The sequence below is a fragment of the Bos grunniens genome, chromosome 1 (genome assembly GCF_055505025.1).
Source record: "Bos grunniens cultivar Pamir isolate PY7600 chromosome 1, Bosgru_T2T1.0, whole genome shotgun sequence".
NCBI lineage: Eukaryota > Metazoa > Chordata > Mammalia > Artiodactyla > Bovidae > Bos > Bos grunniens.
The window spans coordinates 13,394,768-13,417,767 of record NC_141165.1 but is presented as its reverse complement, the minus strand read 5'-3'; the positions used below and the strand labels follow the sequence as shown (position 1 = coordinate 13,417,767).

Genomic DNA, 23,000 nt, shown 5'->3' with positions numbered 1-23,000 from the left:
GACTGACCACTCCTGAAACAAAATTCTGTGTTAATTTGACTTCCCCTTACATGCGGCTATACAGTTCTCGTCGTTTTAAAAGATTTTTGCGTCTTTATTTTTGGCGGCGCTGGGTCTGCACTGCATGCGGGCTTTCTCTAGTGGCAAGCGGGGCCACTCCTCCTTGCGCGCAGGCTTCTCACTGCGGTGGCTTGTCTTACTGCAGAGCACCAGCTCTAGGCAGGCAGGCTTGGTAGTTCAGGCACGCGGGCTTACTTTTCTCCCTGACAAATGGGATCCTCCCTAACCAGTGATTGAACCCATGTCTCCCTCATTGTCAGGCAGATTGTGTACCACTGAGCCACTAGGAAAGCCCACACACCACTAGACAGTTCCCTTAACGATGTACTGAAATGCCTCCCTACAGAGCTCGGATCTGCCGTTATCCGCAACCCAGGACACCCTAGCAATTGGGTGCTACTTTCCATCAATCCTACCCTTCCCTTGCCCTTTCGAAGCCCTCAGGTATACACATCTGAGCTTCACCCCCTGGTCCTTGCCTGGCCCCGTGGGATAAAGCCCTTTCTCCGCAAAGACCTGGCCTCTACCTGACCTTCCCCTTGCACAACCCGGTCAATGGAAACTGGAAGAGCGGCGGGGGGTGGGGGTTGGGGAACGGTGGCGGGGGCGGGGCGGGGGTGGGACGGGGTGGGGTAAGGTCGCCAGGCCGCTGAAGTCGGGACCCTCACTCCGTCCCAACTCAGCGAACCGGAAAGGGGGCCGTGGATGAGAGCTGGACAAGCGGGCGCCAGCCACTCGGTGACGCCAGTCAGGTTGAGGCCTTATGGCGACACTGAAGTTAACTTTCCGGAACCGGTATCTCAGCACGTTATTTCTCGGGGGCTGCGACCCTGCGTCGTCCCGCCCCGGGAAAACCGGCGCGGAGCTGCGACAGCGCTCGAGACCGCGCAGACCACTTGGGACCACCTGCGCTCGCGGGGCGGAGCCCGACTCCCGGGCTACTGCGCAGGCGCGGCCCCGCCCACCGTGACCTGTGACCCTGTTCTTGCGCAGCATGGCGGCGTTCAGGGCTCTGGCGGCGGCAAGGCTGGCGGTGACCCCCGGGTTCGCGCCGCGTCCCGGCCTGTGGCCGCTGCCCTTCGGCGGACCGGTGCCCTCCTCGCGCGCGGCCCTCCACGCCTCCGCGCCGCGCCCCGGGCCCCGGGTTGCAGTGGTGAGCGGACGGGGGCACCTGGGGAGATTGGAACTTGGGGCCGTGGGGGCCGAGCGCCAAGGTCCGCCTTCCCACCGTCTCTGCCCGCGGTCGGCTCCTCTGCACCCACGCCCTCCCTCGGCTATCCAGCCCTTCCCCGCCCCCGAAGTCGTCCTTTACCCACGTTGGAGGCGGTCGGCCGCCCGGCGGACCCCTTGACCCTGGTGACCGGCCCTCCATCCCCGCAGGTGCTGTCTGGATGCGGGGTCTATGATGGAACCGAGCTCCACGAGGCCTCATCGTAAGCCCCCGGGCGGCTCACCCTCGGGAGGGCCGGTCCCCCTTTTCCTGAACCGTCTGGAGAAACCTTACTGCTGGTTAGAAAGGCAGAGACCATGGTGGACGCGAAGGAAAACGTTTGAAATCATGCATGTGAAATACAGGGAGACAAAAAATAAGCTTTTTAGCGTCACCTCTGATGTTGTCACCCAGCAGTAAACACCCTCTCCCCTCCTGTTTTTCCACACCCCTGTGTTACACACGTTGGAATCACAAGATTCTGTGTTTTGGAGATCAAGCTCCATCCCGTGTTTACAGTGTGATTGTTAAGGGTGGTGCAGTGACCTCACTGTTGGAGAAGGCAATGGCAACCCACTCCAGTACTCTTGCCTTGGAAGTCCCATGGCCAGAGGAGCCTGGTGGGCTGCAATCCATGGGGTCGGGAAGAGTCGGACATGACTTAGCGACTTCACTTTCACTTTTCACTTTCATGCATTGGAGAAGGAAATGGCAACCCACTCCAGTATTCTTGCCTGGAGAATCCCAGGGATGGGAGCCTGGTGGACTGCCGTCTATGGGGTCGCACAGAGTCGGACACGACTGACGTGACTCAGCAGCAGCAATGACCTCACTGTAGACAGGTGTTACTGGTGTAGCCTGTCAGTTGTTACCAAGTAGTTTATATTTTGGCTTTTTATTTATTTGAGAAGTTACTGTGAGCAGGACTGAAGAGGCTGTGAGATTCAAAGTTAGTTGGACGGGAGAGTTAGATAGTGGTTAGAGAACACCCCCCCCCCCCCCCCCCCGCCAAGCCTGGGACCTCACTGGCCCCAGAGGACCCTGACGCTGGTGTGTGCACTGAGCCCTCCCATTGTGGGTGGCCAGCGTGTGCTGGTATTGGCTGGACAGGGAGTGAATTTCATGGGTCGAATGTACACGAGGTCTGAGGAGTGGAGACCAGATCCAGGGATTCCCAGCCCTACCAGGAGATGGCTGTGATCTCTCTTGAGGTCATGCTCTCATGCCACCTCCTTCCCTGGAAGGGGGTGGTGACAGCCCTGCCAGGGATGGATCACAAGCCAGTGTTTGGGCTTGGGCTGGCACCAAGCAGCCCTGGGCAACGCTGCTATCATCAGCAGCTCCCAGGATGCCTGCGTGTCTTCCTGCCTCCCACCCCCATGAGGGGAAGGTTGAGGGGACCAGGACCACCAGAAGCCCTCCTCAAACCCTCGAGCTGGCCTGTGGGAGGACAAGTGCCCAGAGGCCGCCTGGGAACCCAGACATCCAGGCAGTGACCACAGCTGGTCGCCCGTCCCCACACCCTGGTTTGTAGAAGGAGCTTGGGCACTGGCTGCTCTCCTCCAGGTCAGTGACGGCGACTCACATGGAGGGCGTTTGGGTTGTTCGCGAGCCAGCTATAGCTATTTTCAGACCAAGGAGACTTAAGCTGTGTGAGGAGTGTGCACCTATCAGTCAGCTGAAACCCTGTGTTTACAAACACCTGTGGGCAGGAAAGGTTGGGCTGGGCACAGGTCAGTCTGGTCTGATTCCCCCCATGCAGGATCCTGGTCCACTTGAGCCGCGGGGGTGCCGAGGTCCAGATCTTCGCCCCTGATGTCCCTCAGATGCACGTGATTGACCACATCAAGGGACAGCCTTCCGAGGGCGAGACCAGGTACGAGCTCTCTGCCTCATCCCTCAGTGAGGACGGGGCGGGTTGAAACTCCCTGAGAGCCCACCCACAGTTGCTTCGTCTTAGCTGTGAGCCGAGTCCGTGTTCAGGTGGACTTCACAGCAGTGGTCCTGGGCTTGTCCCAGGCCTCGGGGTGTTCTCGCTTCTTGCGCTACAGAAACATTGAAGGCGGGTCTCTGCAGTGAGCTCTCATACCTGCCTCTGACCGAAGGCGTGTGTGTTCCTTTGGCCTTGAACCTCATCCACCCACCTGGGCCCCAGATATCTGTGAGCAACTCCCACCAGCGTTTCTGTTCTGAGGGCGTGCAGCCCTGCTCTCGGATTCCGTCCTGCCTGGGCTATGGGGTGATGGCCCCTGGAGGCTGTGTTTCCCAGGTGCCCTCAGGCCAGGGTGTGGACAGTGAGGGACGGGGTGGTGGGAAGGAAGCGTGGTGCCCTCTCCTGGGATTGAGGGCCCCAGGTGAGGACCCTGGCCCTGGGCTGCCCACAGGGTGGGAAGAAGTTCCCTCAAAGTCACCTCTTAACACTCCGCCCACAGTTCCGTCCCATCTGCTCTCTTCACTGAGCGCCACCTGGTGGCCCTGCCTGACGCTGGTGTCTGAGTGACCAGGTGTAGTGGTTCTGAGCACCATTTGACAGGGTCTGGAGACTGAGTGGTCCCTGTCACCGTGTGGCCTGTGAGCCGGAAGGATGGGTCCTCTTGGTCATGGCAGCTCCACCCCACCCCCATCCATGCTGAGGGATGGACTGTCCGCACTGGCCCTTTGGGGCCTCTGCTCTTCCCTAGGAACGTTCTGACTGAGTCGGCGAGGATCGCACGAGGCAAGATCACTGACCTGGCCAAGCTCACTGCCGTCAACCACGATGCGGCCATCTTCCCCGGGGGCTTCGGGGCCGCCAAAAACCTGTATGTGTTGCTGCTTGGGCTCTCCTCCTTTTCCCTCGGGGCGTTGGGTGGGGACACGATGGTGACAGGAGCAGCTGTGGGGGGACAGTGATGATGTAGCTGCCCCAGGACAGGGGACCCCAGAGGGAGGAGGCTCCCGGACCAGGCCATCAGGCGTGGAGTTGGGAGGCCACTCCCTGGAGCTGTTCCCCACAGACACCCGCCCTCCTGTGGACCTTGCAGTGGGGCCATTTGGAGCACGGTCCTGATGAGGCCGGGCACCCTGTTCTTTCTGCCCCGTGGGGAACCAGAGGGTAACTGGGCCTCGAGCCGGGAGGCCGTCATGACCGCAGCCGTGACGTGTTTTGGCTTTCAGGTCCTCTTTCTGTTCTCCGTTCCTTTAACTCTCTTCTCCACGTTTCATGGAAGTCCTCTTACGCTGGCCTCGCGGGCCCAGCACATCCCTTCCGCCTTGCGTAGGGCTGCTGCTCCCATGACGGAGGGGCTCACTGCAGCTGGGGCTGTGCCAGGAGGCACCAGACAGGTGTGCCCACTGCTCTGGGGCTCCAGCGCGGTGCACTGTGCCCAACACCACCATTCTCCTCCGTTGAGCCGTTCACTTGTGGTGGTTCTGCTGCAGCACGATGGCCTCCCAGTTGGCGCTGTGCCCGGGTGCTGTGCCCCCAGAAGCGAGAGCAGAGGTGCTTCTATTCCGAGTCTATCCCTGCCCTCGGCCCTTCACCTCCAGGCTCCCCTCTGCTCGCGGACGTCCCTGGAGAGCCTCCTCTCTCCACATTCCCAGCAGTTTCCACAGTCCTTCCTTCGCACTCCTGCTACACCTCGTGTCCACTGCCTCTCCACGGCGAGCCTTGGGGTGCTCTCCACCGTCTCTGTGCTCCCGAGCCTCTTGGCAGGAGGTAGTAGGTCTCGTCTGCGTCAGCTGGGCTTGTCCGCCTGGTGGGACCAGGCTTCCATCTCTGAAGAATGCCTGGATTCACAGAGCCTGCCCCAGTCCCTAGACCCTGCCCAGTCTGAGGGCAGCGGCACCAGTGTGTCCTTGTGTGTGTGCCGGGGAGGGGGTTGGGGTTGTGTCCCTGGTGTGGCTCACGACCTGCCTCAGGTGACTTAGCGGTCGTGAGGAAGCGGGGCCTCGGGTCAGCATCCTTGTCTGAGCTCACAGACCCCGGGGAGCTCTGTCTGACCTTTCCAGAAGAAAGGCCAGCTCCTTGCCAGTGGTCTGTGCAATACACATGGGGCAGCAGGCGAGCTCAGTGTGACCCATTCCCTGTGGAACCCCGGTTCTTCCAGCAGGGGACCCCAGGACCCCTCTCCAGCACCGCTGCCAACTCTGTTTTCCACGAGATTTACACACATGTCTTAAAAATCCAGTAAGATGGTAGCCTCTTGTTCTGCACCTTGTATTTTTCAGTTAAAGCTGCGACTTGTCCCTTAACAGGTGCCGTACATGCAGATCCCATCATGTAGTGACGGGCTGACGAGACTCCGGGACTCTTTATCACTTGTGGGGGTTTAGCTGATGTGCATTTGGTTAAAGTGTAAAGTCCGACCCGTTTTGAGGCTCTCACACAGCCTGAGAGCCTACCAGGGCAGAGGCCTTGACCACATGAGCCTGGCAGAGGGGGCTCGTGGCAGAGACTGCTGTGGCGTCGCCAGGTCTGAGCCCACCTGCTGGAGGGGGACCATCCAGACCCTCGGTGCTCTTGTCCTGTGAAGAAGACGGGTCATGTTTGACTTGACTCTCATCCCTGTTAGTGATACGCAGGCTCCGTCGTGGGTTTCAGACCAGTGGCACTTGCTGCTGCTCCGGGGCTGACTGAGCAGACGGCTGAGCACCCACACGTGTGTGCACACATGTCACTTCTTCAGCTGCTGAGAAGCTGACGAAGCACTCGGGATCCAGGAGGGGGTGCTCCCCAGGCCGGCGGAGGTGGAGCCCCGAGGTCTGAGGAGTCCTCTTCTCGTGGCAGGAGCACATTTGCCGTGGATGGGGGCACCTGCAAGGTCAACAGAGACGTAGAGCGCGTGCTGAAGGAGTTCCACCAGGCTGGAAAGCCCATTGGGTAGGTGCGGCTGGGAGGGCCGGCCATAGCCGGGTGGTGGGAGGGCCGTGGTGGAGCCCGCGGCGTGGCCATGCCGGGTCCCCCAGCCAGGAGCTGGGCTTGGAGCCGTGTGGTTTTGGAAACTCTCGGCCCTTTACTCACCGTAACTCAGGGGATTTTGTGTGAGTTCACAAAGCCTTCCAGCTCTGAGAATTCTGAAGTTGTGTGGTTGCATTAGTGTTTCTGGGTGACATAACAGAGAGGGGAGAGGCTGAGTCTGTCCATGTCTAGAAGGTTCCCTGGTCCTGCTCTGGCCCTAGGCTAGCTGGCCTGTCCTTCCTGGAGCCACAGCCACCCTGAGCACCATGCTGGCCCCTGTGACACAGCTGAGCTGCTTTGGGGACTAGATCCTGTGGCGGTCGCACACTGGGCCGACATTCAGGGCCAGCCACTCCTCACCGCCTGGTCCTTGGTCTTCGGTCCTGGTCCCAACAGACTGGCTATAACTCACACCAGGAGGCTCTCAGGGACAAGAAATGGCCATGTCATCATCAGACTTGCTCATCAGGCTGTCCTGTTCACGAGCATCCCCAGGGGGCTCCTTGGTTCTGCTTTATTGAGACAGTGGTGCTGGAGCGCATGGGTCTTGTGGGATGGGATCATCCCTGAGTGGGGAAGTCCTCCCAGGAGCACAGTGGTGCACAAACGCATTGAAAGCAAGATTTGCCAGTCCTCCATCACACAGCTGCTTGCTGCTTTATCTCGGCCAACTGGAGAAGGAGGTATAGAGTGCTCAGTCTGGAGGAAGCACGGAGGCTGGAGAGGACAGCCTACCAAGGGTTCAACGTCCAGGACACACATCCTGCTGCGCCAGCGGCCATAGCTCCGGAGGGCATGTGCCCGTACAACACCTCTGCCCCAGACCCTGGATGCTCTGACTGCCCGTGGGAGGCGGTGCCGAGCAATTGCAGAGCCCAGCTGATCAGCCCTGGCGCCTCGCTGAGGCAGGGCCTCGCGCTCTTTCTCTTAAGAATTCGATGGCACGACGAACAGGACGGGTCCCCAGCAGACTGACCACCTCCCGGCAGGCGCACCTCCACCTCCCAGTGGGCACTCCTGCTCCAGTGAGCAGACGCCTCAGCCGAGCTGCATGGGAGCCGGGGGGAGGCGCAGGGTGGGGACATGGCCCTGTGCTGGCTGCCAGGTCACTCTGGGCAGCTCTGTTCGGGGCCTCCTACAGCAGCTCGCCCGTTTGTTTCTGTGAGTGGCCGTGTTGTTTGACCGTGAGCGAATGCCCTTTCTAGGTCAGGGCTCTTCACATCCTGCTTCCAAGCCGCCTGCCCATCACTCCTCGGCCTGCTCGTCAGAATTACGGACGGTGTAGGGGTGCAGCCAGCTTTGTGCCAGGCCTCTGCATTCATCCCCGCACTGCAGGAGCCCCTGGAAGCCTGCACCTCGGCATCGCCTGCTGAGTTAGGTGCCTATGACCTGGTGACACGACAGGCCCCCAGGGCGCTGGTTCCGATGACACTCACCTGGTCCAGGCAGCAGGGATTTCTCTTGTTTCCAGATGCTGGGGTACCAATTAGTGAGTGTGAAGATTATATTCTTATGACGTTTTATGACAGGGAGTGCACGCTTGGTCTTAAGGTCAGCTCAGGACCAGATGAACAGGTGGGGAGGTGGGGCACAGCCCCTTGGGGGCATTTGGGCCCCAGGGGAGTGGGGCTGGCCAGGCCCGGAGCTGCTGTGGCAGGTGTCACGCGTGCTGTCTTGGGGAGCAGGGCACTGGTGCAGCCCTGGCTCCCGTGGGCCTCAGTGTTTGCTGATCCAGGGGCTCAGGAGCTGCCAGTTGGAAGCCCCCCGATGAAGAGCAGGACCTCAGAGCAGGCACCCACGTGGCAGGTGTCCCCATGAACCTGCTGGGCGCCTCTGGGGACAGCCTGCTCTGTGGGGCAGGGGTGGGCTCGGCCTGCTGCTAGGACAGGGCCCTCGCCTCCCCTCAACAGGCCAGGCGAGGCTGCTGGTTGGACCACGTTCCCCAGGCCCTGCTCTCTCTCCAGAGAAGGAGGTCGGGTTGGAGCCGGTCAGTACTGTACGGCTTCTCTGCGCTGTGTGATAAACCGGCCGAAAGCCTTGGCCAGAGACAGTGCTCCCATGTACGGTCTGCTCCCCGGGACACGGGACGCTGCCGGGCGCCTGGTGCACGTGTGGCAGCCAGGGCCTCAGCTGACTGCCCCCCAAGGCTCCCCAGCCTGGCGCCGGGCCCTCCACTGCCCCACGCTCCGCAGGTGTCAGTCACGCGGGCAGCCCGGGGTTGGGGTCAGACTGCAGCCCTCGGAGCCGGCAGAGCCCACGGCACGGGGGTCACGCTCCTTTCTGAGGCTCACTGTGTTCCCCAGGTGCCTCACTGTGCCCTGGGCCAGGCGGCCACGTGTGGTCCTGAGCTGACCCCTTCTCGTCCCCTTTCAGCTTGTGCTGCATCGCTCCCGTGCTCGCGGCCAAAGTGCTCAGAGGCGTCGAGGTCACTGTGGGCCATGAGCAGGAGGAAGGCGGCAAGTGGCCACATGCCGGGACCGCGGAGGTCATCAAAGCTCTGGGTGCCAAGCACTGTGTCATGGGCGTGACCATATCCTTCCAACAGCCTGCGTGGTGTGGGGACCCCCTCCGGCCCCTCGGGGCTGCTCTGGGGCACTGCAGGGCGTGGGTGCCCAGGGCACCTGAGTGATGGGTGTGGCAGAGAGGCTGATGGCTCTCCTGCGCAGTGGCTTTGTTCCCATGTCCCCGCAGTGGTGCCCGCTGACCTCAGCGCACCTCAGACTCGGGCTTCGTGGGTGGGTCGAGGAGACGGTCTTGGGCTCATGGCGGGGGTGGGGGTGGGGGTGGCTGTGTGGTGTGGAGATGCCCTGCAGCAGGCCCCTCAGTGGCTTGCCACTGGGATGCAGGTCAGGAAGCAGCGCTCTGTTCGTGGAGTCTCAGCAGCTCGCTGGCTGGTCTCGGGTCTTTGCTGAAGCAGCGCAGTCAGTGCCAGAAGCCCCTTCCAGGTGCTGTTGCAGGGCGAGAGGGGGATGCACTTCTGGGGGCACGGGGTGGCGCTGGACACCAGATCATCCTGGTCCTGCCTGCGGGTGTTTTTCCATAACCTGTGTGCACGAGGCTCACGTGGACCAGAAGAACAAGGTGGTCACAACCCCAGCCTTCATGTGCGACACTGCCCTCCACCATATCCACGACGGCATCGGCGCCATGGTGCGGAAGGTGCTGGAGCTCTCTGGCCGCTGAGGCCTCGGCACAGGCCCGCCCAGCTCCCCGCACAGCCACCCTCCCGCCGGCCTGGGACCTTGCAGGGGCTGACTCTTTGCTTAAACATGTAGGCATCGTCTCTGTAAGGAGGCCACTTCTCACACACTCGCGGCTGGGAGGCTGACGTGAGAGATTCCCTCAGCAAGGAGGGACGGGTGGCAGGGCCCACCCTCTGAGGAGCGCTGGCTACTTGCTCTGCAGGCTCAGGCTTCAGCTCGAGTCTGCTCTTCAGCACAAGCAGCAGTTGAGGCGACGCCAGGCTGAGGTCAGGCTCGCTTCAGGGCACCTTATGTAGCGTTTGGAAGAAACATTTTTGAAGCTTACAAATCTCATATTTAGAAAACCAAAATACCATCTCATCGGTAATTAAAGATTCTCTCACCTGGAGTAGACGTGTCCTGATTAGAACGACCTGCAGCTTTTCTAGAGCAGCAGGCCATCGCCTGGGAGGGTAAACTTGTATCCAAAACAGATAAGGACGCCCTGTCCAGGCCTGAGCCCGCAAATGAGGGGCGGCCCGCATGAGCACCTCACCTTGGGCTCAGGTCTGCTCCTTTCAGGAAGGAAGGGTGGGCACTGGGGGTGGTGCCCTGAGCAGGGGGGCAAGGGGACCGGGACGTGAGGGCGGAGCCATGAAGTGTGAGCTGTGCCGGCTGGCACCCTCCTCTGAGCGGGGGTGGTGTCTGTCCCGGGACAGAGCCCAGGGCTCCGCTCATGACAGCACAGCCCTGCCCGCCTGTCCTTAGGGACCGCCGCTCAGTGCCGCCACGTCCCCGCCTGGTCCCGAGAAGGCTGCTGGACCCAGTCCACACTGAGCTGTGTCTGGGTGGCCTGGGCAGGGGCCTGGACAGGCCCCCCACCCCACATCAGGTACAACGCGCCCCCTAGCGGCTGTCTGGGTTCTTGGGTAGCGTGGGTGGGGCAGGGGCCTGCGGAAGGCTCGGTGGAGCCTGAGTCCATGCTTGCCCAGTCCCCTCAGCGCCCCCGTGTCTCATGTCCGCCGTTCTTTCCTCCCCGAGAACTCGTTCTCTGGTTGCCTGTCGTCCTCCCACGAGGCTGGGTCCCCTGGGACACAAGCCCCTGGGCCCGCTTGGGGCCACCAGCCTGGCTGGCCAGGACTGTCCTGCCCCAGGCAGCTGCAGAGGGCTCGCAGGGCCTGCGGAGGTCAGGGAGCTGAGGGTGACAACTCCTCCTACGGAGCTTGTTTACGGACAATTTCACTACAAATGTGTGTGTGCCGTTGAGTGCCTGCGTATGCACGTCGCACAGTGCAGAGTCAGGCGTGCATCTCCCCTTGCTGCCTGCGTTTCTGTCCTGAGGAAGAGCTTCCTCCCCAGGAAGGAAGTCACGTTCTCCTGTGCTTCCGCTGAAACCTGGGTCTGCTGTTACTCTGCGTCCGTGTTAGGTCAGTGGTTGGTCTGGAACTCTCTGCTCTGCATTCCATCCTTCTCTTCCAGAAATCCCGGGGCCATGCCCACGGAGCAGCGTGGTGTGGCGGCCTGAGAAACATCACCACGAGGCCACCAGGGGCCCTGCTTGCTCGGGTTCATCCCACGACTGGGGGCGAGGCTGTGGGCTGTGGAGCTTCAGTGTCCAAGGGGTGGGGCCCCTGGATTTCTCCTCTGCTGCCACCTGCCGTGAACTGCCCAGAGTGCAGGTGACCAGGGAGGGCAGGGAGAGCTCATGAGAAAGCCCCCCAAGGACGTTGGTGTGGTCACTGGGTGTTGTCATGTGGTTCCTCGTTGTCTGCGCTGGACTCTTCCACACAAAGCACGTGGGTGTCAGGTCCAGGTGCCAGCCATCACGCTGTCGTGTGGGCTGTGCATCTGCCTGTTTAGCCGTGGTTCCAGCCGTAGGAGGGGTCCTCAACTAGGGGCCTAGGTCAGGCAGCAAGACCAGCGAAGAACGTGGCTCTGGAAATACATCTGAGACATTTAGAAGCCCTGGAGGGACCAGCAAACCAGAGCCAGAGGGAGTCCAGGCACGAGTCCAGTTGACAAGGACTGAGTGCCTGCCTCATGCCAGGCAGTGTCCCCTGGCTGGGGTGCAAGGGGCAGGGATATGTGCGGCAAGAGGGCCGCCAGGGAGGGGACGGTCACCATCTGAGCAGGGTTGACGGCAGAGAGAGCAGGTGGCTGTGTGTGAAGAGCGGTCCTGGCAGGAGTGGCATGCAGGGGCCCAGCAGGGCACTGATGGTGGGAGGCGCTGGTGCGGCAGAGCTGCGGGTCCCTGGAGGCTTCTTGACAGGAGGCGGCCACCAGGGGCGCTGCAGAGCCATCCTCAGGCCTGGTGCTGGCTCCAGGGTTGACCCCGCCCGGTGGGCAGCCTCCCCAAGCCGCTTCCTCCCGCACCCCAAGGGCAGGGCTTGTCATTTCTCCCCAAGGCCCTCCTGGCCCCCGCTGTCTCTCCCTGTCCCCCTGTCTGGGCCCCTTCGTGGACACCTCCTCACCACACCTCCAGTCCCTTCTACCTGGAGAGCCTGCTTCTGGACTACCAGCCCCTCGGCCCTCAGCTCCCTGCCCAGTGTCGCCCTGCTGAGGACTTGCCTGCTGTCTGGCTGAGGTGGTGCCCCCTGGTTTGCTGCCTTGCACTCTTGGTTTGTGACCCGTGTGTGTGTGTGTGTGCGCACGCCCACGTGTACATGCCTGTGCACACGCATATGCATGTTCTCATCACTGGCTTGTCAGTGGTCCTGTCCACAAGGACTCAGAGCTCCGAAAGAGAAGACACTGGACTGCTCCTCGGTCTCCCCTGGACCAGGCTGTGAGCTTACTAGTGGGCACCGGAAGCTGCGCAGCTTGCTGGCCGGGGTGGGGCTCACATGGAGGCCCTGGTACTGCCCTCAGCCTGCCCCAGGCCTGCCCCGTGGCCCCTCCGCTTGACAGACCTGCTTTTCCGCAGCTTCCTCTTCCTGCAGGACTTCCTGTGATAACATGGTTCTCTGTTTGTCTTACACAGATTTATTTTTCATCTCAGTCTTTAGTTTGCAGGAAGGTTGATGGGAAGGTACAGGGTTCCCACCTCCCATGCACACAACCTCCCCCTCTGTCAGCAACCCCACCAGATGTGCAGCTGCTACAGCTGAGAGGCCTGCACTGATGCCCCGCCCGCCCGAGTCCACAGTGTGCCCGGGGGTCACTCCTGGTGGTGGACGGCCTGTGTGTCGAGATGCACGTGTGATGACGTGTGATACCATGACATGTGTAATGACAGTGATACCATGGTGGTGTCATACAGATGGGTTTGCTCTAAAACAGCTCCACCTGGGCAGCCCTCCCAGCCTTCTCCTGGCAGCCTCTGATCTTACTGTCTCCAGAGTTGGGCCTTGTCCAGAATGCTGTGCAGTTGGAAGCAGTCTGTAGCCTTTTCAGACCGGCTTCTTTCACGTACTGTATTCGTTAAGGTTCCTCTAGGCCTTGACTTGGTGGCTCATTTCTTCTTGGTGCTGAAACGATACTCCATGGTCAGAATGGACCCGTTGTTTATCCCTTTACCACCTGAAGGGCATCTTGTTTGCTCCCAAGTTTTGGCAGTTGTGAAAAAAAAGCTGCTGTAGATGTGTGTGTGCAGGTGTTTTGTGTGGACACAGTTTTGAGCTCCTTTGGGTAAACCCCCAGGAGCACAACTGCTGGATTGTACGGTGGGAGTATTTCAGTTTGAAAGAGACCTCAGTGTGTCCCTCACGATGGCTGTGGCGTTCCGCACGCCCTCCAGCAGTGAGGGAGGGCACCGCGCCCTCCCTGGCCTTGGGTGTGTCACATGTGGGCTTTCGGCCCCACAAGAGCCACTGTTTCCGTTTTCCTCCTGATGATGCGTGACGTGGCGAATCTCTTCATAGGCTCGTTTGCCACGTGTGCATCTTCAGTGAGGTATGTTTTCAGATCTCTTGTCCACTTTAAAATCTGTTGTTCATTTACTTTGTGTTATGTTTTAAGAATTGGTATGTTTTGGATAACAGCCCTTTCTCAGATACGTCTTCTGTAATTATCTCAGTCTGTGGCTTTTCTCGGGAGAAGGCAGTGGCACCCTACTCCAGTACTGTTGCCCGGAAAATCCCATGGATTCCTAGTGCAGTCCATGGGGTCGCTAAGAGTCAGACACGACTGAGCGACTTCACTTTCACTTTCCACTTCCATGCATTGGAGAAGGAAATGGTAACCCACTCCAGTGTTCTTGCCTGGAGAATCCCATGGACGGAGAAGCCTGGTAGGCTGCAGTCCATGGCGTCGCACAGAGTCGGACACGACTGAAGCGACTTAGCAGCAGCAGCAGCAGTGGCTTTTCTCATTCTCCTGATCGTATCTTTGTAGAGCAGAAATGTTTGTGCTGTACATTGTGTGTACAGCTGAGCTGTTTCAAATCCTAAGAGATGATGCTATTCAAGTGCTGCACTCATAATGCCAACAAATTTGGAAAACTCAGTGGTTGTTACTGGAAAAGGTTGACTGGAAAAGGTCAGTTTTCAATCCAATTCCAAAGAAAGGCAATGCCAAAGAATGTTCAAACTATTGTACAGTTGCACTCATCTCACACACTAGCAAAGTAATGCTCAAAATTCTCCAAGCTAGGCTTCAACAGTACGTGAACTGATAACTTCCAGATGTTCAAGCTGGATTGAGAAAAGGCAGAGGAACCAGAGATCAAATTGCCAGTATTTGTTGGATAATACAAAAAGCAAGAGAGTTCCAGAAAAACATCTACTTCTGCTTTATTGAGTATGCTAAAGCCTTTTACTGTGGATCACAACAAACTGGAAAATTTTTCAAGAGATGGGAATACCAGACCACCTGACCTGCCTCTTGAGAAACCTATATGCAGGTCAGGAAGCAACAGTTAGAACTGGACATGGAACAACAGACTGGTTCCATATTGGGAAAAGAGTACATCAAGGCTGTATATTGTCACCCTGCTTGTTTAATTTATATGCAGAGTACATCATGAGAAATGCTGGGTTGCATGAAGCACAGGCTGGAATCAAGATTGCCAAGAGAAACATCGATAACCTCAGATATGCAGATGACCATCCTTATGGTATAAAGTGAAGAGGAACTAAAGAGCTTCTTGATGAAAGTGAAAGAGGAGAATTAAAAAGCTGGCTTAAAACTCAACATTCAAAAAATGAAGATCATGGCATCTGGTCCCATCACTTCATGGCAAATAGATGGGGAAACAATGGAAACAGTGACAGACTTTATTTTCTTGGGCTCCAAAATCACTGCAGATGGTGACTGCAGCCATGAAATTAAAAGATGCTTGCTCCTTGGAAGAAAAGCTATGACCAACCTAGACAGCATATTAAAAAGCAGAGCCATTACTTTGCTGACAAAGGTCCATCTAGTCAAAGCTATGGTTTTTCCAATTTTCATGTATGGATGTGAGAGTTGGACCAGAAAGAAAGCTGAGTGCTGAAGGATTGATGCTTTTGAACTGTGGTGTTGGAGAAGACTCTTGAGTCCCTTGGTTTGCAAGGAGATCAAACCAGTCAATCCTAAAGGAAGTCAGTCCTGAATATTCATTGGAAGGACTGATGCTGAAGCTGAAGCTCCAATACTTTGGCCACCTGATGTGAAGAACTGACTTACTGGAAAAGACCCTGATGCTGGGAAAAATTAAAAGCAGGAAGAGAAGGGGATGACAGAGGATTAAATGGTTGGATGGCGTTACCAGCTTGATGGACATGAGTCTGAACAAACTCCGGGAGTTGGTGATGGACAGGGAAGTGTGGTGTGCTGCAGTTCATGGGGTTGCAAAGAGTCAGACATGACAGAGCAACTGAACTGAACTGAACAAACCACTGGACCACCAGGGAAGCACCCCCCTCCCCCGGCCTTTTAATAGCTAAGTAAATTCTGCCTTGATGTGAATTGAAGATGAATTTCAAAAGTGGGGCATAAGGATTCAGAATGCATCATTCCAAAACCGAGACCCACACACACGGGCTTACACAGGGGAGGGGTTCCTGAGCTTGCCCTGGAGGATTCTGGGAGTGAGCTGGCCTCAGGTGAAGTTGCCAATGGTCAAGTCCCTTTTCCTCATCAGCCCTGTGTGGCTGGTGTCTCCTTATACCAGGGACTCCCGTGCCCTCGACCGCCCTACTGGGGAGGGTCTCGAGTTAGCAGCTCAAGTCCTGAGGGTCACACTGACCCAGCGCTGGCCCAGCTCACCAGAGTCCCCCCAACCAGTTATGCCATATGCATGCCTGCAGGCCTGGGCTCCAAGGATCTGGAGAAGGGGGCTCACTGGGCAGAGGGCCCTGCAGCCGGGTTGCTTGGTGAGTCCACAGTGAAAGGAGTGGTGAGGGGCTTCAGGAGTCACCGATGTAAAAATCCAAAGCCATTGTTCATCCAAGAGAGAACCAGAACAGTCTCACAGGGAATAAATGCCCAAGGTGTTGTGTGTGCTGGGGGGCTCTTCTATGTGTGGACTGGAGCTCCCCGGGGGGCAACAGGTGCTTCCAGAACAGGCCTCCCCAGCGAGGCAGGCCCGGCTCCCTGGAAGCTCTGCGGTCAGGTCCAGTGGCCCCACGCCCGTCCTCAGGAAACACAGGTTGGGTGTTTTGGATTTCCAGGAGGGTAGACGTTTGGCATGAGCTTGAGTGCTGGAGGAGTCCAGGTGCTCCACGTCCACTGGAGCTGCCAGAGGGAGGTCCTTGCTGGCCTCTCTGTCCTGTGGGCATGTGAGCCCTATGCCCAATGCCAGAGGGAGGTCCGTGCTGGCCTCTGTGTGCTGTGGGCACATGAGTCCTGTGACCACCAGCAGCACCCCACCCCCCAACCCAGGGCACTACTGGGCAAAGAATAGTGTTTGGTCTGCATCTTCATCCCTTCTCCTGCATGACCACAGGCAAATCTCATGACTGCTGAGGCCACAGAGAAATGGAGGTGACAGCGCCTGCTCATGGGGGCTTTTGAGGACTTGGGCTGTGTGTGGTTGAGTGTGTACATACATGTGCACAAGTGTGTACATGCATGTATAGGGTATATGTGTACAAGTATGTGCATGTGTGTATAGGGTATATGCACACAAGTGTGTGCAGATAGGCGTGTACATGCATGTTGGTGTGTCATGTGAGTGTGCACAGACAAATAGGCATGTGTGGTTCTGTGTGTGGTGCGGGTACATATACGTGTGTTGGTGTGTGTGTTGTGTGCATTAATGTGTGCATAGATGCCAGGGAGATGCCAGTTTGCATAAACAATAATTATTATTTTTGTTATTATTACATAGCATGAGTTACCTTCTTAGAAAACCACTGCAGCCATAAGAAAACAACCACCACTCAGTCACTTGAGCCCTGAACTTCACTGCCAGGGGCAGCAGAACCTTGTGTGGGGAACGGGTGGGATGTCACTTCTGACCTCAGGGCCCAGCTGCCCCTGTTGCTATGACAACAGCAGCCCAGGGTCCCACCCCCAAGAAAGGCTTTCGCAGCTCCTGAGGGCCTGGCTGTGTGGGTCCCCACCTCTGCCTGGAGGGGAGGGTGACTCAGGGGGTTGGTGTGCTGAAACAGGAAGCCAGGAATGTCCTGACAACACAGGGTTGGACGGGGGAGGGGCGCTGCTTTTAAAGGCAGAGGTCAGTGATTTACTCCTGAGGTGGTGGGGCCTGACCCAGCCCACAGGGCCCAGCCTCCTGCCTTGGCCTGGGGACTGTGGGCCTTGGGGCCTCGCAGTGCTCAGTTTGGAGCTCCACTGCTGATCCCTGCCCACGATTCCCACGTGGAGACAGCGGCCGCCCTGGCCTTTCTGGTCAACGCTGCAGCCCCTCAGGCCCCACCCCCAGCCCCCCAACATGTGCAGCCTGACCTCTTGGCTCCAGAAGGGCATTCCCGAAGGGGCTGAGGCCCAGGAACACACTGTGGGGCTCGGGAAGAATTTATGGAATTCAGACATCATAACCTGTGGCTCCTTTTGAAAATGTTATCTTTACTTTCTGTCTCCGTGGCATGCATCCCTGTACTTCCTTGTTTGGGCTGAGGTCAAATAGCAGAAGTACTAAAATATTTCTCATCAAATGTCTCATGGTTCTCTGATCTGGCCCCAAACAGCAAGTTCCCTGAGACTTGCCGCCGGAAGTCTCCACGTCCACTGTGGGTTTGGTGGCCCTGGCTGGGGTCCTGCAGGGATGTGGGGCCCTCAGCCCGAAAGGCCTGTCCGTGACTTGGGGATGACACCAGAGCTTACAGGGACTGAGGTCATTCGGGGAAGCTTGGAACCCAGTCCTCTCAGGCTGTCGTATCCGACACCATGGACAGGGCGGCTTTCACAGCAGAAGTTTATTCTTTCTCAGTCGAGACTGGAGGCCTGAGACCAAGGCGTCAGCAGGATCCCTCTGATGCCTCCTCCTGAGCATGTGACAGCCGTCCCCGCCCCGTGTCTCCCATGCTTGTCCCTTGTCTATATCTGATCTTCCCTGATCATAAGGACACCGGCCACGTTGAATTGCACCCACTCCGGTGACCTCCCTATAACACAGTCACGTCTCTGGAGGCCTTACCTCCACACATCGTCACATTTCCAGTGCTGGGGACCGGGGCTCCAACATACAGATTTTGGAGGACACCAGTCAACTCATAAAGCCATCTTTTTTTAAAGTCAGTACAGAGGCTGAAAGTGAGGCGGTTGACCACCTGGGGTCAGGCAGTGCCCATCTGACAGCAGGGCTCATTCTGGGTGGACCCTCTTGGACAGGGTGAACAGGCTTGCAGGGCCCCTGCCCACAGCTGGCCCCGACACAGCCCAGGATGAGGGCACTGGCCCCCACTCCCCCACCCCACTCCTGGCCCATGGACTTTCCGGGTTGACCACAGGTTGTTTTTATCTGTTACCATTTTAGCTGTATTAAAGCAGATGGTTCTGTGGTTGACAAGGACAATCCTGATGCCATAAGGCCACCAGCAGAGTCAGTTCCAGGTACCCTCCCTCGTCGCCCCGGATGCCACCTGGCAGCGGCCCGCCCACCTGCCTGGGAGACTTGTCGGCTCAAGGTGGACATGGGTTTTGGATCTGGACACGCTCAGAGGAAAAATTAAGAGGCCACTTGGGTGTCAGACCCCAGCTCTTCCCAGCAGTGCTGAAGCCTCGGCCGTGCCCCGAGCCTGTCTGCCTCTCTCCGCCGGTCTGTGAGGACAGCAGCGGGGCCCCAGCACTGAGGGGGTCTGAGGAAGTCCTGACAGCCACTTTGTCCCCAGAGCCCACCCTCTTCTGGTGCCCCAGGGCTGGGACATGACTCCATGGTGCCCACAGGGACTCCTTCTTCTGAGCCAGGGCTCCTATGGGCTGCCTCAGACCAGTGCTGTAGAAGCTGCCTGGGGCGGGGGTCAAGGGGGTTGTGGAGGAGGGGTGTGAACATGGGCAGACAGGTTGGGGGGCAAGCATGGCAGGTTCAAGGTGGATCCTGGGCCCTAGAGGGTGAGTTAGCTTCGAGATTCCAACCGGCAAGGTGGGCAGGCTCCTGTTACCCCTGCCCCGTCCATCAGGCCCAGGACACAGGTTCCCAGGTGCCTCTGCCTGGGTAGGGGCTTCAGGACTGGCTCCTGGAGCCCACTGCCCCGAGTGCCTGCCGTGGGCAGGCTGGGATGAGGCACAGAAGGACGGAGGAGCTGGGAGACGATCTGTGAGAGTGGCGTTGTCCCCCACCAGCTCTGGGCCTGTGATGTCCTGGGCGGGACCTCCTTGTCCCTTCACCTGCCTGACTGCTTCTGCAGGGCGGGGCTGGCACAGGCCTGGAGCTGGGCAGGTGGCAGCCAGTGGCACAGACTTCAGCTCCGTTTGGAGGAGGAAGTTGGTTTCTGGAGCCCGTGGGGGTTTTGTGGGTGGGGTGGGGTGGGGGGAGTTCTGTTCAGGCACCAGCTTTCATGGAGGCGCTGGATGGCTCTGAAAGGTCAGTCCTTGCCAAGTGAGTCACCTTAGAGCTTAAAACCCAGCCCCTCAGGTCCGTGCTGTGCTCACTGGGGCTCAGTCCTACGGGCTCCTGAGCGAGGACAGGCAGCAGGGCATCCCCACCTGGCCCTTGGTCCCAGCAGGCCGATGCCCAGTTCATGTGTTACCTGCATCTTGGGGTGCTTCTGGGAGGGTCTGACTCGGTGGACCCTGCCTTCTTCCCCAGAAATCCCAGTAAAGCCAACAGGAAACCAGAGCACACACCAGCACCCTATGAGCCCCCAGCCCTGACCTGGGGCTACCCCCTCACTGGCTCAAGGCTGCTGTGCTGACAAGGGGCTCGCCTGACACACGATGTGGGTCTGCTGTCCCCCTGGGGCTCCCGGAGGCTGAGCAGGGTGGAGGGGGACAGTGGGCAGCACAGCCGAGGCCGGTGCCTCTTCAGAGGTGGCCATGCCGCCCTCTGCCCTGGTGGACATGGAGGCGGCCCTTCCCTTGGAAAAGCCTTTAGTTACCCCTGGACCGACAAAGCAGGGCCCGCCGTGCCGCCAGTGTGGGAAGCTGAGGGAGGGCTGTCCAGGGGCTCCTCTGGCTGCTGAGTTGCCTCCGCGGTGGTGTCATGCGGGGGAGGGGCCCCGAAGCAGCCGCATGTCGTGTTTGGTGTGTTTTGGGCACGCACACTCACGTGCACCCTGCAGCCAGTTTGACAAGCCCTGGGTCTCATGGCCTTTCCAACATCCCTGCCGGGACCTGGGTCCTCCAAGTGGCCGTGGTGTTTTCTCCATGGGGCCTTTACATAAAACTCCCTCCTCTCCCCATTACTGTGACCCACGTTGGGGTTGTTTGCGATTTTTCCTGATGGAAATAACATTGGCAAGAACAGTTTGGCCTCTAAGGCTTTTTCCTCAGAGTATTTTCTCAGAAGCGGGTTACAGGACCGAGGTTGTGAACATGCACAGCTGAGCTGCAGTGGAGGAGGTTCCCATGGCGGGAGCTGCTCTTCAAGGGACGTTCCCAACGTGACGGGCCAGGACCGGGGCCGCTGGGGTCCTGGTAGAGGGGCTGGGTGTCCTCGGGCTGGGCAGGAGGGTCCCCAGGCCTCCCCTGGGGCTGCTGCAGAGACGCCCTTCTCCCAGGAATCCCGTGTTAGGTCCCTCCGCTATGCATGTGGCCCTGGCTTGTGCTGGGCATCCCCAGAGGCTTCCCTAGTGGCTCAGGGAAGGCGGGAGACCTGATTCGATTCCTGTTGGGAAGATCCCCTGGAGGAGGGAATGGCAGCCCCACAGCCTGGCCCGGGGCTCACGGGTCGCTGGCTGGCAGGTGGAGGCCCCGCTGTGTGTGTAGTTGGTTTGAGAGGAGCCGTGTTCGGAGCGCACTCGACGTTGTCTGCACATGCAGGTGAGCGGGCAGTGGGTCAGGAGGTGAAGGCGGAGCTTCCAGGCAGGATCCAAGGGCAGGTGGGGCTGCCCAGGACCGTGGGCCAGGGCCCCGCTCCTGGCCCCCTGTCACCACAGGCTCCAGGCAGGTCAGAACATGTGTGGAGCTTGGGGCTCTGGGGGTCCGCTGGCTGCCCCCAGCCTGGCCCTCAAGGTCACCTCCTCCCCTGAGACTTTCTACTGGAACCTTCGGCAAATCGTGGGAAGGACATGGAAAGGAAGGTTCGGCCCCCTGGCCCGCCACCACGCTCCCCCCTCACCCTCTCTCCTCTCCTGGTATCTCCACCCCTTGTTCCCAACCCCCCCTGCCACCATCCAGCCACAGCTTTTGCCCCGGGCCAGACGTGTTCCTTCCTCTTCATGCTGACCTAGAGCCTGGGGCAGATGCACCAGTAAGGCTCCTCTGTGCACCTCCCTCCCCACTGGGACCCCTCCAGCCCCGCCCTCTATATGTGACACCTCACCCTCTTGTCCCCTGAGCCATCTGATCACCTACTCACCCCCAGCACCGGGATCTCCGAGCAGCCAGCCCCCTCTGTCACCCCAGTACTCAGGCTGAGCCGAGGCCCTGAGTGTCTCCTCATGTTAAGAGTTGTCACACGGCTTCCTACCTCTGAAGCTCCCTCCAGACTGGGCCAGGGCTCTGGGTTTAAGTAACCGCTGCCCAGCCTGGGTTCCCAGGTGCCTCCAACCCCGAGTCTTTTCCTAGGCTTCTGTCCTGAGCCCAGCAGCTGGCCCTGGTTTCCAGCTCACTCCCGAGGGCCTCCTGGAGCCCCAGGGGTGACGGAGGACGGGGGATGACCCCACTGACCCCACCAACCTTCTCTGCTTGTGTCCTGCTCCAGTCATGCTGTGGAGCCCTGCCCTGAGGAACTCCTTCCTGGGACCTGGACTAAAGGCGTTGGCATCATAAACAACACCCCACCCCTTGTCTGCAATCCTGCTGGGGGTGCTGTCCAGGACCCTGCATCCCCAAGGTGCTGGTCTGCAGAGCACATGTGGATGCGGTCTGGACACGGCTGCTTTTCTGGGAAGGAGTATACTGGTCCAGATCCTATAGAGGGTTGAATCATGCCCGCCCCAAAGATGCTTCCACCTGGACCCCTTTCCTGGAAGCGAGGTCTTTGCAAAGGTTGATTACATTGAGGATCCTGAGATGAGATGGTCCTGGTTACCAGGGTCAGTCCCAAGTCCAGGGACAGGTGTCCCTACAGGAAACACGGCAAGAGGAGGAGGCTGTGTAGTGATGGCATGACGTGGCTGCGAGTGGAGGACGTGCGGGGCCCCTGGAGCTGGAGGCCAGGCTGGAGCAGGGCCTCCCTGAGTCTCCAGGAGGGGACAACCCTGCAGACACCTGGGTTTCCAACCCTGACCTTGGAACTTGAGGGGCTAGATCTCTGTTGCCTGAAGGCCCCATGTCTGTGCTTACGGCAGCTCCAGGGAGCTGATACGATGGCGAATGAGGGTGGGGGCTGCCTTTCTTAGAGTGGACGTGGCCGCTCCCTCAAGGTGATCCCCAGGTTCTCAGCAAGCAGCCCACCGAACCCACGGCTGGGCACGGAATCCTCGGCCTCCTGCTGAAAAGCAGACTCAGCATCTGGGCAGCCAGACTGGGCTTCCCACTGGTTCTGGGTGAGTTTCTCAGAAACAAAACCAGAGACCCCCCCCCCCCACCTCCCCACCCCCAGCAGCACCTCTGACGCTGCTGGGAGCTTCCCCATGCCCTGGAGGATCCGCGCTCACTGCCCTGGTTGGATTGATGGGGTGTGTGCTGGGCAGCAGATGTTAACAGCTCCCTGGGATCCCCCCCTTCACAGCCCGGCTGGGAACCCCATGCCCAGCAGCCCCCAGTCCTGACACTGACGATGGAGGGTGCCTGTCGGCACCAGGAGGGCAGTGTCCCCAGAAGAGCCATGAGCATTCCCAGGGGCAGGCAGGGGCCCTCCCTACGTGTTCTAGCACCAGCGAAAGGGACATGACTCTGGGCGGAGCACAGCCCCGGGGCTGTCCAGGCCAGGACCTGACCTGGAAACCGAGACTCAGGTCTGAGAAGGAGGTGGGTGCCCGCGGCGGCCAGCAAGGTGGGCGGCTCCCAAGTCAGCTTCCTCTCCTGGGGTCCATGGGGTCCTAGGTCAGGAGAGGCCTGAGGAAGAGCAGGGGTGCCGTATGGGGGCCTATCCGCCAGACAGGGTGTCAGCTGGGGTTTGCAGTGTGATCACTGTCTGAGTAGGGACGGACCCTGTCTGCCCCGGGCGGGCCTCAGCCTCCGA

The 23,000-nt window shown here is 59.2% G+C and overlaps 1 protein-coding gene across 2 annotated transcripts; it reads left to right on the top strand.

The window, feature by feature from the left end:
• The first annotated feature begins 1,028 nt into the window (after nucleotides 1–1,028).
• On the top strand, nucleotides 1,029–9,800 carry GATD3 (glutamine amidotransferase class 1 domain containing 3). 2 transcript variants are annotated; one of them, XM_086332269.1, is made up of 8 exons: nucleotides 1,029–1,213; nucleotides 1,441–1,493; nucleotides 3,033–3,146; nucleotides 3,952–4,071; nucleotides 6,039–6,131; nucleotides 7,415–7,698; nucleotides 8,583–8,739; nucleotides 9,264–9,800. In XM_086332269.1, the coding sequence occupies exons 1-7, from the start codon at nucleotides 1,055–1,057 to the stop codon at nucleotides 8,735–8,737; spliced, it is 978 nt and encodes a 325-aa protein (XP_086188395.1). In that variant the 5' UTR covers nucleotides 1,029–1,054; the 3' UTR covers nucleotides 8,738–8,739; nucleotides 9,264–9,800. The 2 variants fall into 2 exon arrangements, with proteins under 2 accessions (XP_086188395.1, XP_086188483.1); XM_086332357.1 differs by lacking the exon at nucleotides 7,415–7,698.
• The last annotated feature ends 13,200 nt before the right edge of the window (nucleotides 9,801–23,000 follow it).